This window comes from Bos indicus, chromosome 22, assembly GCF_029378745.1.
Source record: "Bos indicus isolate NIAB-ARS_2022 breed Sahiwal x Tharparkar chromosome 22, NIAB-ARS_B.indTharparkar_mat_pri_1.0, whole genome shotgun sequence".
Classification (NCBI taxonomy): domain Eukaryota; kingdom Metazoa; phylum Chordata; class Mammalia; order Artiodactyla; family Bovidae; genus Bos; species Bos indicus.
Window position 1 is genome coordinate 42754017 of NC_091781.1, and position 16331 is coordinate 42770347.

Sequence of the window (16331 nt, forward strand, 5' to 3'; positions counted from 1 at the left end):
CAGGGACAGAGGGGCTGCCGCAGTGCATCAGTGTCCCAGGAAGCCAAGTCAATGACAAGTACATAGGTGACGGTGAAAAGATCCCCAGCCGGCCTAGCAGAGACCACCAGAACTCATTAACAGAAGGCGGCGGAGGACCCAATAAATCCTAACAGCCTAGGGCCAGGGTCCCAGACTCTCTGCTGTGAGCCTCGAGGAATCAATGGGTACATTAACTGGAGGAGAGAAATGGATCCTGCATTTAGAATTTGGGAAACCAACATTTAATAGCTGACTTGATACAGATGATCAAAACAAAGGCTCACTATAGCTACACAACAGGCTATTTTGAATTCTATACTGCAAATGTGTTATTCAGATGATGAAGCTTACTTTTTTACCTCTTCTGTCAAATTTCAGAAAAAGTGTCTTAACACCTCATCAAATTGGCACCTCTCAGGCGTCCATTCACACTTAGCATGGTGTTAGACTTGCTCTTAACGTTCTGCATCCTGTCATACCTCACAGCTTAATTTAACATGGTTATCTTAAGTTGCACCACAACCAGTTACCCCCCAGAAGCTTATCAGATAGAAGGCCAATCCGTTTCGGTCCTTCCCTGTCTCCAGGAAGGCACCCTTCTAACTCAGCAAGGAAATATCAAGAACTTACCTAAAGACTGTACATTTAGTGGTTAGCACAGTCAAGCTACTTACATTATGTTACTTTTTCTAATGATTAGATCTCTACTTTCTAACGTTTAAACCCTGGCAAAGAGCTACAGCGATCCCATCCCTCTAGATTAGCCCCTGTGATCTAAAGAGACACACATGCCCTTTGATGCTTGAGAGAAAAACCTCCCCTGCCTTAACACCTGTCAGGGAGCACTGCCATATCCAGCTCAAAGCTGCTTTAGCAGCAATGCGAGGAAGCATGCCAGTTCTCCTGTTCCTCATCTTCACCAAAGAACAGAGGGGACTCTCTTTTACTTGTTTCTACCCTTCTTCTTGAAAGAATTTACTCTGGACACTGTATGGCTGCAGGCTTGTCTAAGTGAGGGGCGTCACTGACCCAGGGCATCAGCACACTGGGTAGGGATGTGGATGCTCGACACCCCAGGCACCCTCCCCGATCTCCTGCCACTTGACTGTGAACAAGGATGGAATTCATCGTCCCAACTCCAGGGTCTACCAGAGTAGATGCTTTCATTACGGAGTAAATGAACATGGTTCTGCGACCTGCACAGGGGGCAAGGACCCTGCTGCACACACAGTAACGCCACTCCCGCCATCCCAGTGCACCTCACCTCGCTAAAAAGGGGAAAGGGAGAGCAGTGTGGCTCTTGCTCACACGCTGATTTCAGGAACGTGAGTTCACACCTGACCTTGAAGGACTGTTTCCAGCTAGTTGAAATGACACTTGTTTGACTACCGATATTCAGCCCCCTCATCTTACATTTGCAGCTCCTCTACGGACTACCAAAATAGCACTTTTAAAGAGTTATTGTCTAATCTGCTGTAGGTAATTTTGAAACTGCAGAAAGAGACATTTGCCCCCCTCGTTTGCCCTAGCAGAAAAAGGAACACTACAGGTATTTCAAATCAATTTAAATGAAAGCTACTCTGAAATATGCCTCGTCAGACACAAAAGTACAAACGGGAATTTATTTCCCTGACATTCCTACCAAAAGGAAAATGCTATGCTGAGTGAAATGTGTTAGAACTGGAAGCATCTCTTCTGTCTAGGGGAGGTTAAGTGTTGAGCTCTAACCCAGACAGCAGGATGCACTCTCATGGTTTACTCTCTCCTCGGTGTCTTCCGTCTTTCCCCCTGATTTGGATGCTATCTCAAGCCCGTTTCTTTGTAATGAACTGCAAAAGGCTGTTCCCCTTTCCCACTCAGTTCAGTGCAGTCGCTCATTCATGTCCGACTCTTTGTGACCCCACGAACTGCAGCATGCCAGGCCTCCCTGTCCATCACCAACTCCCAGAGTTCACCCAAACCCATGTCCATTGAATTGGTGAGGCCATCCAGTCATCTCATCATCTGTCGTCCCTTTCTCCTCCTGCCTTCAATCTTTCCCAACATCAGGGTCTTTTCAAGTGAGTCAGCTCTTCACATGAGGTGGCCAAAATACTGGAGTTTCAGCTTTAACATCAGTCCTTCCAGTGAACACCCAGGACTGACCTCCTTGCAGTCCAAGGGACTCTCAAGAGTCTTCTCTAACACCACAGTTCAAAAGCATCAATTCTTCAGCGCTCAGCTTTCTTCACAGTCCAACTCTCACATACATGACCACTGGAAAAACCATAGCCTTGACTAGACAGACCTTTGTGGACAAAGTAATGTCTCTGCTTTTTAATATGCTGTCTAGGTTGGTCATAGCTTTCCTTTCAAGGAGTAAGCGTCTTTTAATTTCATGGCTGCAGTCACCATCTGCAGTGACCCTAACCCTTCCCCACTAGAACTCCTCTAAGAGATTACCTATAGATGCAAGCAGTAGAGACACCACTGGGGATAATTTCTAAACAAGAATCCTATCTCCCCCCCAATTATTCTACTGTAGAAATCTGTTAAAATGGTTGCCAGATGTTCAACACACCTACTGATTCATTCGCTCATTCAATCATTTAACAAATAGTTATTGAGCATATGAGGTATACCAGAAGCTATGCTAGGTGCTGAGGACACAGTGGAGAACCCCTGTCATCAGGGAGCTTACAGTTTCAGCTCAAGACAGGCAAAAAAGTGAAACAATATCATAAAAGATGAGGGTAGAGCAGTGAAATGAAGACATCACATTAGAGAATAAGGTAGGCACTTCCCTGTGGTCCAGTGGTTAAGACTACTCCACACTCCCAACGCAGGGAGCACAGGTTCGATCCCTGGTCGGGCACTAAGATCCCACATGCTGTGCGATGGGGCCAAAAAATAATAAATAGATGAATATTTTTAGAGAGAGAGAACAAGGTATATTAAGAACACCCAATTCTGACACAGAACGCTGCTTATTTCATTCCACCTTCTGGTTTCTTGTTTTTTGGTTAATGTGCTCAATTTCAAAGAGTCAAGCCTTTTATTTGTATTAAATCCCCAAAGCAAAATGGTAAGCTGTGTTTTTTTAATTGGCCACCTGCATCCACAATTTGAAATCTGCATGAGAAAAGCAAGGATGCCCTTTGGAAAAAAATGTTTCCCCATATGTTCATCACAAAATGGATTTTAAAAATACATTTAAAAATTAAGAATCTTATGTAACATTACTGTTTTGAAATTACAAACTTAATGTGAAAGTGAAAGTCATTAATCCTGGCAGAAAAAGTCTGTTTTAATAATGCACTTCTTTCTACTCACAGGGGAACCCTGCCTATGAGAAATATATAAGACCACTATTACAAGGCCGGAGAGCCAGGCTCTGAGACGACCCGCAGCACTGGAGAGGCAGCACCGTGTGCTCGTCATGCTACGGCGCAGGTGTCCTTAAAATCTACAACTACACATGCACGTATTGTTTAAAAGAATCATTATCCTTCAGAGACAGTCTGAAGCATGTGAAATATCTGATTTATTCCAAAATAATCCAGGGGAAGAAACAGGGGGAGTGAATCATTGTTAAAGCTGTTCAATGGGTACGTGGGTGTTTACACTATTCTACTTCCGAATGTTTGAAATTTCCCACAATTAAAAACAAAGCACTATCCATTTGTAGCAACTGTTTTGTGAAATCCCAGGGTTTTGCTTTAGATCTAGCAAAAGCCAACAGATCTATTAGTTATCACTTGTGTTGTCACAGCACACATGTATTCATCCCAGGGCTTAAAAGAAAACACACACACACACTGCTGCTAAGTCGCTTCAGTCGTGTCCAACTCTGTGCAACCCCATAGACGGCAGCCCACCAGGCTCCCCCGTTCCCGGGATTCTCCAGGCAAGAACACTGGATCGGGTTGCCATTTCCTTCTCCATTCCGTGAAAGCGAAAAGTGAAAGTGAAGTCGCTCAGTCGTGTCAGACTCTTCGAGACCCCATGGACTGCAGCCTACCAGGCTCCTCCGCCCATTGGATTTTCCAGGCAAGAGTGATGGAGTGGGGTGCCATCGCCTTCTCTGATACACACACACACGCACATACACAATCCTCTTCTAAAAGTGTATATACTTGCCATAGTCTAAATAAAATGTCAATCACCTCACGCCAATCAGAATGGTTGTCACTAAAAAGATAAGAAATAGGGACTTCCCTCATGGTCCAGTGGCCAAGACTCTGCTTCCAGCTCAAGGGGGCAGGGGTTCGATCTCTGGTCAGGGAACTAGATCCCACATGCCACAAGTAAGACCCAGCACAGCCAAATAAATAAATACTTTAAAAATAAATTAAAAAAAAAATTTTAAGGTAATAAATAACAAGTACTGGCAAGGATATGGAGAAAGGAAAACACTCGTGCACCGTTGGAGGGGAGTGTAAGTTGGTGCAACCACTGTGGAAAACAGTATGGAGGTTCCTCAAAAAGTTAAAAATAGAGCTATGATGCAGTCTAGCAATTCCACTTCTGAGTATGTGCCCAAAGAAAACAAGAACACTAACTTGAACGGTACCTGTGTACACCTACAGTCACTGCAGCATTATTTACGACAGCAAAGATATGGGAACCATCTAAGAGTCCAACACATGAACGGACAAAGAAATTATGGTGTACATAAACAGCGATATTACTCAGCCGTAAAAAAGAATGAGACTGTACCATCTACAAGAGCATCAACGGTCCTAGAGAGTACTAGGCCACGTAAAATAAATCAGACAAAAGACAGACAAAGGCCATATAATTTCAATTCTATTAAATTCTATCAAAAAAAAAAATGAGCAAACAAAACAGAAAGAGACTCAAAGATACAGCAGTGGTTGTTGGGGAGGTAGGACACAGGTGAAAGAATAGAAGGCACAAACTTTCAGTTATAAAATAAGTCACAGGATGTAACGGATACCACAGGGAGTACAGTCAGCAACACTGTGGAGACTGGTGACACATGGTCCCCAGATTTACCGTGATTGATCGATTCATAATGAATATGAATGTCCAATCACCATGTAGTACACCTGAAATCAACACAATATTGTATGTCAACTATACTTAAATTTAAAAACTGAAAAGAAAAAAAACAGCCCTAGGGATACAACATAAATGTTTAAAAATCAACTCTTCTACAATAAAAATCATTTAAAATTTCATAAAAGACATAACTGTCTCAAATTATCCAAATATAACCACGCTACATTTTTCACATCATTTTCAACTGCCCAAGTTAACACACTCAAAATTAAATATTATCAAACAAATGGCAAAAAACCTCAGCAGGCTACTTTTCCTAATATACTCATATAATCATTTAATCGTTAATAACATAAATCTTAGAAAATTTACCAAAAGCAAACTTATCTCCAGTAATCTGGACAAGGGAGAGGCCTCATAAACGTTTAACTCTTAAAACCCTGGAACAACTAATAGTCATACTTCATACCAGTTTTCAGTCCAAATTAATTTTATCTTTCATTCACCTCTGTTAACAATGCGTTGACTGGCTAAGCTGTTCCTTTCCTTGTTGTTTGTTTTTTAGGTAACCCCTAATCAATTTGAAGTAGGAGACAATTTTCTAAAATGATAACCTCATACTTATGAAACCACAGCCACCTACCAATAGTTAACGTTAAGGGATTTTAGTTTGAAAACGGTGAAAATGGGGGTAATTACAGGTTTCTAGATATTGGTCACTTGTCAAACCTTAAATTTTCAGAACGAAGTGGGCAAACACGGATGTAAGACAGTGTTCTCATCCTCCTTTTAAAGAAGAGAATTTCAGAATCTTCTCAGAGAAGAAAAGGGAGTCTGGGGTGCACAGCCTCGGAACCCTACTCCTCCCTTAGACAACAGGGAAATTTCTGAACTGTCTTTTAAAAGGTGTTCTAGTAAACTAGGAAGTTTCACTATAGTTAACATAATCCTTCCTGTGAGCAACTTCCAAGAAACAGAATCAAATGAACTATGCAAAATAAGACTACAGTGAAATAAATAAAAGTACACCGTATCTCCAACTGTTCTAGATCCTTCGTTCACTCCAGTTTCCTTCTCCTCAGAAAGTTAATCTTAATAATAAATTGCATTCATGGGTCACCATTAATACGTGAGAATAAAATGGCTCGACTTGGTTTGTCCCTGTGCTCAATACAAAGCTAGAACAAGGGTCACAGAGCAATGACAACCGGAGAAAAATCTATGATCTTCAAAATAAGTCCTATTGGAAAAAAAATTGTCAAGCTATACGTTCGCTGTCCAACTATGCGCTGTTTTAAACTAAACTAGTAATTTCATCAATTCCTGACTCGACAGCACAGTAGAATTCCATAAACTGCACCCTGAAGCTCCCACTGGGTCCTTCTGAATCAAATACAAACATGCTATAGGCAGTATTTATTAGGACATAAAACAATTCACCTTTTAGACAAGGATTAAGATTTCCCCCCTTAACAATAATCAACCAATACACACCTAATTCTCATATTTCAATTTTTATTGTTTTTTTTTTTTTTTTTTCTGGTAGACAGTACCACTTGACAATTATACTGCACCAGGCATAAGATGTTAAGATTTCTACCACAGGGACGTTTTGTATTCAGAATCCAATATAAATATTTCTAGTCAGACATCTCCATGGCTACAGATATTTGGTTGCTTGATTTATATGCATAGAAAGAAACAGTTGTCATAACTGTAAAAAGCAGTACTTAACAAGTACTTTTACATGATTGGAATAGTTTTCCTTTAATATTACAATACTGCTTATTGGTCTGAAAACTAGGTCACCCTACATGATGTCTACATGATGTTCTGATTTTTCCCCAAGGCATCATGAGTACTCTGTTTATTCTTTCACTCCTGCATTTTTAGCCTTCTAGTTGATTTAGGGGCTATTTAATCAGAAATCATTTTAGCACTGCAAAAAAAAAAAAAAAAAGCTTTGTTAAATCATTATAGACCATAATGATTTTCAGACTTCTTTGTATTAAAAAAAAAAAACGGTATTTGGAGGCTCGGAACAGGCACATGCACACTTGGGGTGAAGGGAACAAAATATAGAGGAGTACTTCCTTCTGGTCCCCAATGCCTTCAAATAAATACAAATATTAAAAAAAAAATCTCACACTGTGATTAAAAAAAAAAAAAAAAAAAAAAAGTCAGCCTCTTGGATGTCCTGGGAAGTCCACTTCCAGGAACCTCCCCCAGGGCTGAGGTCAGTCGTCCGTCTTCCGGGCCAGCCTGCAGAAAGTCCAGTTGTGCTCCACCGTGTTCTCGTTGGCCCGCTCACTCATGTGGTGCACTCGGGTGTTGCGGATCGTGAAACCCTGTTTTGTAATGTACTCCATCAGGTGGACGCGGAGAGAGACTTCCTGGTGATAATCACAGGGTCCGAAAGTAAAGGACACCTGGCAATCTCTGGTGTCCATCATGTGCTTATTCCACTTCGTAAAATAGTTTGATATGCCTTCTAGTAAGGAATGAACCTTGGTGGTAATGGTTAACTGGGTTATGATGACAGCTACCGGATTGGAGTACTTAGAAAGCTTCCGGGTACTAGATAACTCCACGACTTCTTCAAAAGTATCCACAGGATACAAAGGCTTGGGGTCATTGAGACACTGAATCAAGGGCTCAATCTGATAAAAGTCTGCTTCTTTCCGAAGCAGATCAAATTCCTTAAAATCCAGGGGTAAGGTCAGCTCTGAAGTTCTTAAGAAGTTGAGGACATATCGGAAAAGAGGTCCATCTCGATCAATGAAGTAATTGCCTTGAGGGTCTCGAGCTGTGGGGAAGTCCCCCCCAAACATGGCTCCAAGCATGGAATCCGGGTAACGCGTCAATGTGGTGAGCGATGTCGTGTACAAGTGTCCACCTACATTTAACGTGACTGGGTCAGTCATCTGAAATTGTTTAAAACATGATCAGTCATCTGAAAATACATTTTTCTTAAATCCTAACTTTGACCAATTAAGAAAAGTAGTGGCAACAAGCAAAGCGAAAGATTCAGGCTACAGCACATCCAGCAAGCCACTGATGCAAAACAGCTCTAGTTTCAGTGAGAAACCCACCCAGATGAAGGGATCGAACATTCACTTCCAACAGAAAAAAGAGCTATGTCCACCGCTTCAGAGCCTTACACTGAAAAAGGAGGGCATGACTTCCGAAGCCATTTAATTTCAGGCCCAGGGTCTAGAGGTTTTCAGGTTAGAGTATATTATGGGAAGAGGAAGAGAAACTTAAAATATACTCATTTTCTCCCCAGTTTAAAAAAAAAAAAACAAAACTTCTATGTTTCTTAATTCAATTTAACATAAAACAATATAAATGATTGAATAACATAAAGATACCTATTTTCAGTATTTTTGTCTTTTCCCCCTCAAGAAGGGAAAAGATGAAATTTTTTTTTTTTTTTAAGATGAAATTTTAAAAATAAAAGTTTGTGTGGACTTAATCTCAACTTTTCATGGAAGAAATAGTGCCAAATACTAACTTAAAATACACAGTTTGGTCAAAACAATCTCATATATTTTGTTGTTGTTCAGTCTCTAAGTCATGTCCAACTCCTTGCAACTCCACTGACTGCAGCCCGCCAGGCTCCTGTCCATTGGATTTTTAAGGCAAGAAGACTGGAGTGGGTTCTCACATACCCAAAGGCTAAGAGCAGCTTTCAAATTTCATAATCTGATAGTATAATCACTTTTGTAACATTAATGTCACAATCTGACCTTTAATTTTGAAAAGCAAGCTTCTCTAAATAATACATACCTTTGGCTTTTAAAACCATACTTAAGAAATAAAGCAAGACAGGTAAAGACAGGTAATATGCAAATAAAACATTTCTTACCAAAGGAAAAAAAAAAAAAACATAGGAAGACACATGCACATGCAAAAGAAAAGTACCAGCGGGCAAGTGGCTCTCAACCATTAACCTCCCACCACAGGAAAATGGCCTGCCGACTGTCACCCACCGCACACTCATTTACCAGTCAGTACTCTACGAAGCAAGCGTCTTAAGAGAAAGATACTTTAAGACCAAAAACACAGTGATTATTACAAGTTACATGGAGAGTCCACGCTGAGCTCGCTTACTTAAAAACACCAAAGTTAAAACACCCAAAAATACACAGGAACTAATTGCGGGGGAGGGAAGGGTTGTACCATTCGTAAGTTCCATTCTCATTGAGATGCATTATACCTAAGAATACATATGAAGCGAGAAAAGACACACAGGAATAATTTGCCAGCCTTCAGAACGCATCCTCAAAAGCCTCTCACCATATAGCCCCAGTCTCCATTATCCATCTGCTCCAGTGCTGCGTCTCGGGGAGCCCAGGTTCCAGGGAAACTTGGGGAAGAGAAAAAGACATGAGACAGTGCATATCACTATGAAAACAGAAGACAGGTTTCTCACCCAACAGCAGGCCAAACACCAGAGAAACACTCATCTTTGTTCTAAGGCAAAGATCTAGGGGAGAAACAATTTCCCAAAGGTCTTCTGGGGTCCCCCGACATCCTTACCACAATGGGTACCTAAGAGACTGGCAAATGTTTATACAGAGGAAAGAGTTATCCTAAACTTTGAGAGGAAGGTAGAGAGTCTAGGGAGTAAACCAGTTATTAAAATTCTACCTGTCTTCTCTGAAAATTCAATTTTTAGAATTCCTGCAGGAGAACATTATGATTAACCCTACAACCTTATCTGGTACAAAACTATGACGATCCTTATCAAAAAGGTTAACAGAGGGAAACAGTACACTCTTTTTCATAAGCATTTCAGCTACATAAACTAAACATCTTAGTAAAAGCATTAAAAACCATAAACCTCCAAGACACTAGCATCTCCTTCCAAGAGAAATACACCAGAAACGTAGCTCTGCTGTAACACAGAAAACCTAATTACATTTCATTTTCTACAATAATCAAAACAAATACAAAACAAGTTAAATGCCGAACCATTAGAGCACAATTTGGGGCAGAAAAGAACCTTACCAATCTATCATGAGAGTCACTAGGCTGGCACTTAGGAAGGGACAGCCTGAAGACATTGATAAACACCCAGATATTCATGATGCCATTTTTATTTTATTTTTATCTACAATTTAAAAGCACTTAAACAGTTTCTCAGCTCCTGAACTGCTTCAGTCCGTTCTCCTTCACGCACATTAATCCCCAAACCTCCCGGCAATGCAAACTCCAGGGCAAATTTCAAAAGCTTTGGCAAGAGACAATAAGAAACATGGACTTAAGGGTATTTAACCAGGAAAAGCACTGTTTGTTTGTTTGTTTGGTCTTGTTTTTTTAACAGATTCATTTTTCCCACTTTTAGAGGAATCTGGCACACTAATTCCCAGAACAGGCCCTGGCTACAGAAGATCACAAAGGCTCTTTCTCAAAAGGTCACTCAGGCATGTAGAGAACATTTGCATAGCACAGCAGGGGCTGAAATCAGAGCCTCAAGCATCCATTTCTCTACCTTGCAAATTCTTCAAAGCAAACAAGCTAAAATGTAAACCAGACAACTGTGCGGTCAGTTTTTATTCTCCACACTCAGCAGCTGGGAATAGGTAGGGCTCCACATGCTATAGGGTGAGAAATGGAGCAAACATCAAATGCAGGGCTGCGATGACAATCTCTCATTCCTCTGACTGACTTCAACAACAGAATTTTAAGAGAACCAAGAAACAGGTTTTTACCAATTTGTATTATGTGCACCTAATTCAGTTACTGATGCAACAGACAGATCAGCAGATGGAACAACTGAGTGATTTAAAAGGTCAGTCACCCAAAAGTTCTGCTAAGATGCCCACCTCTGGCCTTCTCCCATCACCCAAAGGGTTCATTACTGGCAGCCTCAAAAATAATTCAGTCGACCAACATTCACTGGAGGGTAGAAGGGGAGGTGGGGGGCCTGTGTGCAATCCACATACACAGAAACAGGAAAGTATGGTCCTTGCCCAGGTAGGGCTTTCAGTCTATGAAGAAGGGCCACACTCAACAACTCAAGTACAGAATTCGAAGGTCCCATATAAAAGATGGACCAGCAGAGAGCTCTGGGAGCCAGCGAGAACGCCAAACATGAAAACGGAGGACTTTGGGGAAGGGATCGTCTCAATGGAACTCAGCAGGAATGTTTGGACAACCTGAAAGGGGATTCTAGAATAAAGAAAGAATTTAAGTAAAGGGCTGAGGGCTCCTCTACAACATCCCTGATATAGTAAGCAGAATGTGAATAATTCAGAGAACGAAATGGCACCCCACTCCAGGACTCTTGCCTGGAAAATCCCATGGATGGAGGAGCCTGGTAGGCTGCAGTCCAAGGGGTCGCTGAGAGTCGGACACGACTGAGCGACTTTACTTTCACTTTTCACTTTCATGCATTGGAGAAGGAAATGGCAACCCACTCCAGTGTTCTTGCCTGGAGAATCCCAGGGACGGGGGAGCCTGGTGGGCTGCCGTCTATGGGGTCGCACAGAGTCGGACACGACTGAAGTGACTTAGCAGTAGCAGTGGAGATGCTTCCCTGGTGGCTCGGCTGATAAAGAATCTGCCTGCGATGCAAGGGACCCCGGTTCGATTCCTGGGCTGGGAAGATCCCCTGGAGAAGGGATAGGCTACCCACTACAGTATTCTTGGGGTTCCCTCATGGCTCAGCTGGTAAAGTTTCTGCCTGCAATGCGGGAAACGTGGGTTCAATCCCTGGGGTGGGAAGATCCCCTGGAGAAGGGAAAGGCTACCTACTTCAGTGTTCTGGTCTGGAGAACTCCACAGACCTTATAGTCCATGGGATCATAAAGAGTCAGACACGACTAAGTGAATTTCACTTTCCACTTTCGGAGATGTAACAAAGAGGCACTTTAAGAGATTTGCTCAAGGGCCCATGGCTAGAAATAACTGAACAGGAGTTGGGGTTTTCTGATTCTTAGTCCAAATCTTTCCACAAACCTCTTCCTCCAACAGAAACTGAAAGAATAATATCCAAGAAATGAGAAATCCAAAGGATTAACTTAAAAACCCCTAACAGCCATCTATTAATGCTATCCACCTAGTAAAGGTTTATTTACAAATATAACAGTAACTCAGCCAAAGTGAGCAGTTATCATGGATTTGTAAAATTCCCTTGAAGCAAAATAGCAAGGACCTACTGTCCAGTGTGATTCGAGACTGCTATCTTCGATCTTAAACAACTCCACTCTGCGAATATCCAAACAGTTGAATAAGACATCGGAGATGCCAAAAAAGAAAAAAAGGAGACCAAAGACAAGTAAAAAACAAACGAAGAAACACGTATCATCAAAGTCACGGCTGTTATGCAAGGACCGTCCACTATTAATCCTTTCTTTTTTTTACTGCTAAATCAAAACAAGATAGCTTTTTGGGCAATCACACACACACAGTTAGATGATGCTCCTGAATCTGTTCTACAGCAAAAGGCAAGGTTCTATTCCTGTACAAAGATGTAATAAAACCTCAAAGCTTAATAATTCAGGAAAGTAATTATGGAGATCTACATAAGTCCATATTTCTTTAAAAAGTACCCAAAAGCCTCCCTTCATTCCTGTATAAGATACATCAAAATAAGATGAAGTTACTATCAGTCACTTTCAACAACTACTAAACTGTACCCTCAAAATGAAAATGTTCACTTAAGAGCTATAGAGCAGGAAAAATAGTAATGATTAATTTACATTTTATCTCTATGCCTTACTTCTAAACATCCTCTGTAGAGATGCTCAGATACAGCACAAACAAAAAAAGCAAGGACATTCCTGGTCAACCAATAGCCGGATAATCAACCTCTGAACTGATGACTGTTAGGAGAAGGCAACAGCACCCCATTCCAGTACTCTTGCCTGGAAAATCCCATGGATGGAGGAGCCTGGTAGGCTGCAGTCCATGGGGTCGCTGAGGGTCGGACACGACTGAGCGACTTCACTTTCACTTTTCACTTTCATGCACTGGAGAAGAAAATGGAAACCCACTCCAGTGTTCTTGCCTGGAGAATCCCAGGGACAGGGGAGCCTGGTGGGCTGCCGTCCATTGGGTCGCACAGAGTCGGACATGACTGAAGCGACTTAGCAGCAGCAGCAGCAGGACCATCTTAGAGACAATGCAGATGAATGAAATAAAACACAGTGCAAAAGAATTTCCAGAATAGCTTCAATCTCTTCTACTAAGTCATTTTCCAGAGCCGTTAACAATTAGAAATGATTCATTTGCTTTTCATCTTCTCTCCCTTCTGGCACTCAGCAGTGGAGGACTTAATGAGAAATTGAAGGACCACGAGACAGACAGCAGAAGGAAGCTCTTGAAATGGGCATCAAATGTGCCTGTCTTATTTGAGGAACACACCCCTAATATTTCAGAAAAACAGACAGGAATGGAGATCATGAAGGTACCAATGAAAAACATCTTTCCTTTATAGTGACCTGCCTTACTAAAACTTGTTTTAAAAAACAATGAATGCAACCAAACACAAAAATTCAAAGACTTCTGACCCTGTAAAATCAAGTTCACCTGAAAAGATCTGATCTTTGGTGCAAATAAAATACATGTGGTAACAACCAGCAGAGTGTTCCCAAAGGAAGTACAGCAGTTCTGAAAATTCACCCAGATGCAACTTCAAAGGTTAATTATGACTAATATATAAATTCTGACAGTGTAGTGTTAGCAGATAATTATGTTAAGGAAAACACAAACTCAAGAATTTATGGAAGCCTTAAAAAAAACTGTTAACAATTTTCTACATTAGCAAATGTGAAAAACACACAATTCAACAAGTGAATGACTTAAAGAATAACTTAAGAACCCCTGAAACTCATTTTCCTTACCACAGCAGAACTCAATTACAGGGTTCGTGGTTATGATGAACTAATTTAGCACACATATTCTGGGCTTATCATTTCTGCTACAGACTAAGAATTCTCTGGAATAAAACTCCTGCTCCTATCCTACATAATAACTTACACATTGCAATACACACCTCCAAACTTGAATAAATAATAAACACATCACTATTTCCTTCCCTAAATTTCCAGGTAGCCCTTTTAAAATGCCTTTCTTTCTACTGAAATCTTTGTGGCTGGCATTCAGAAGAGACAACTCAAGAAATTCCATCTATACATACCTTCAAAATCACCTTTGTGCTGAATTTCTCTGTTCTTGAAATGTGGGAGTTTTTGAAAGTGAAATACTTTTTATAGTAACTAGTTCCGCAACATCTAAAGGAGTCTTTGGGGTTAACATTCACATACAGGCTGGTTTAAGTAGCCAGGCACAGAAGGAGAATATGATTATGGTGTTAGGTGATGCTTGACCACAACCACTACACAAACAGATCATTTCATCCAAAAACGAATCCTTTTTTCTCTCTGCTCTCTCCATGTGGTCTACAAAAAAGGTGCTGTAAGTTAAAAGTGACTTTTCCTACTGAAGAGCTACCACAAATAGTCACAAAACCATACCATTCCTCTTACCTTAATTTCTGTAAGATAAAACAGAATAATACCGCATTCCCAAAAGAACAGTACCACTTAAGCACAGCACAGAGGCAACACCTGGCCTATAGGGTGACAGATGGGGGCTTGGGGTCTGAGGTCACGGGCAGGCCAGAGCAGGAGAGAGAGAAGAAGCCACAGGTGAGGATCCTTAAGCCAGCTTGGCTTCATTACTAATTATAAGACCCAGAGTAAATCACTCTGTATTGCCCAGCTGCTGCTTGGAGAAAAAATAAGTGAGATCACTTACCCACAGTTATGGGTAAACTGGCAAGTGTGAAAATGCTAGTGGCAGTACCATACATACAGTTTCTGTGGTTAATTGAGAAACCTGCGAGTGAACACAAGCAATTCTGAGCCTGGGCATGGAGACCGGGCAAGTATGGAAGAGGAGGGCACTTAATGTGCTTCCAGTCTCCCTCATCAGTCCTCCTTTTCCTGGAGCACCACAAGGGAGAACCACAGGTAAAGAGAGCATCTGGCTTTCACAGAGACCACCAGACGCCTGAACTCTTCATCACAGAAGGAAGGAACTCTAAAGCATGACTCAGGATTATGTCCAAGGCAAAGCCAAATCCAAATAAATATCTGGATTCCATTTTAAATAGACTCCAAATATCAGAATCCAAGACACGTTCAGTGATTCACAGATTCACCCTAGAATTTCTTTATGCAGTAATGCTTTAAGCTGCAACAAATTAAAATTTAAATGACATGAACCTCAGAAACAGCATCTACGGTAGTCCTCACCACTCAATTCTTAATATTTATGATGTTATGCAAAATGAAGTACTAGTATGGTCTGACCAAAGAGCAAGTTGTCTCAACCTACCAACCATGCAAGTTAAAAAAGAGATTTTCCTTTTCCTAGCTACACATCTGTTTATTTGAAAGCATCTCAGTCCTGGGCTCAGCCCTGTGCTAAACGCTGTCCCCTCCCTTCTTTCCTATCTTGGAATCGTTCATATACTCGGGCGTTTGTGACAGCAAAGAAAATGAACATGCCAGGGGGAAACGGTAAGACACGCTCAGGCTACCCCAAACGCTCTTAGCCAAACCAAGTTACCTCGGGTCTCTTGGCACTCAAACCTCTTCCATCACAAAGCCCTAAAACTGGAAGTATCCAACTTGTTCTAGAACTGGTATAGTTGCAGAAACATGATAACTTCAGCACAATATCCAAAAAGGATCTCTGCTTCGTTTCTCGAGTCCCACCCCTCAGACACAGCCTCCACCACTGACAGCCCGGCAGGTGCTTCAGGGGCTCCTCATTACCATGGCCATTTATCACCTCTGACGTCCAGCATTAAAAATGCCCTGGCACACACAAATCTGGGCATTAAGAACTCAGCTGCGGTCAGTCTCTCTTTGGGGCAGAAAAATTCCCTAAGGCAGGGTTCAGAAGTCCTGCCGCAGGCTTTAAAATAAGGTAAACTGTAGCCAATAAGCACCACCCACAATCAATCATTTTCCAGCAAACCTCGAGGTGCTCCCGTCCCGGCTTCACTGCTGCCCACTGGCAGAGTCCCCCACCCCGACCCGGGCCCCGGGCGTGGGACGGGAGACACTTGGGGCCCGGGCATGGGGCGCGCACCCGAGCCCTGAACCCGGGTCCGCCGAACCCGCAAGTCCCAGCGGGGCAGGCCCCGGATCCTCCGCCCAAGGCCGGCCTCTGGTCGCGGGCAGCCCGCGGCGGGCTCGTGCCAGCCCCGGAGCGCGCCGCCTGGACTCCCCAAGGTCCCCTGAGCGCGGCCCCGCCACCACCCGGGTTCCCCTCAACCCCGCTGC

At 42.1% G+C, this 16331-nt stretch overlaps 2 protein-coding genes across 23 annotated transcripts in view; one reads left to right on the forward strand and one right to left on the reverse strand.

Moving 5' to 3' along the window:
• Positions 1–3679, forward strand: part of ACOX2 (acyl-CoA oxidase 2) — a 30788-nt gene extending 27109 nt beyond the window's left edge. For all 13 annotated transcript variants that reach the window (XM_019984687.2, XM_019984686.2, XM_019984694.2 and 10 more), the window contains one exon: positions 3336–3679. In XM_019984687.2, the coding sequence (XP_019840246.2) occupies positions 3336–3398 (63 nt within the window). In that variant the 3' untranslated portion in view covers positions 3399–3679. The remainder of the gene's footprint in view (positions 1–3335) is intronic.
• A 2852-nt stretch (positions 3680–6531) lies between these two features.
• Positions 6532–16331, reverse strand: part of KCTD6 (potassium channel tetramerization domain containing 6) — a 47871-nt gene continuing 38071 nt past the window's right edge. For 6 of the 10 annotated variants that reach the window (XM_070776443.1, XM_070776441.1, XM_070776442.1 and 3 more), the window contains 2 exons: positions 9325–9394; positions 6532–7949 (listed from right to left, as the gene is read on the reverse strand). In XM_070776443.1, coding sequence (XP_070632544.1) covers positions 7263–7949; positions 9325–9394 — 757 coding nt within the window. In that variant the 3' untranslated portion in view covers positions 6532–7262. Of the gene's footprint in view, positions 7950–9324; positions 9395–12191; positions 13147–14173; positions 16310–16331 lie in introns of those variants that run through there. The other 4 variants (XM_070776440.1, XM_070776439.1, XM_070776444.1 and 1 more) reach the window with 4 other exon arrangements.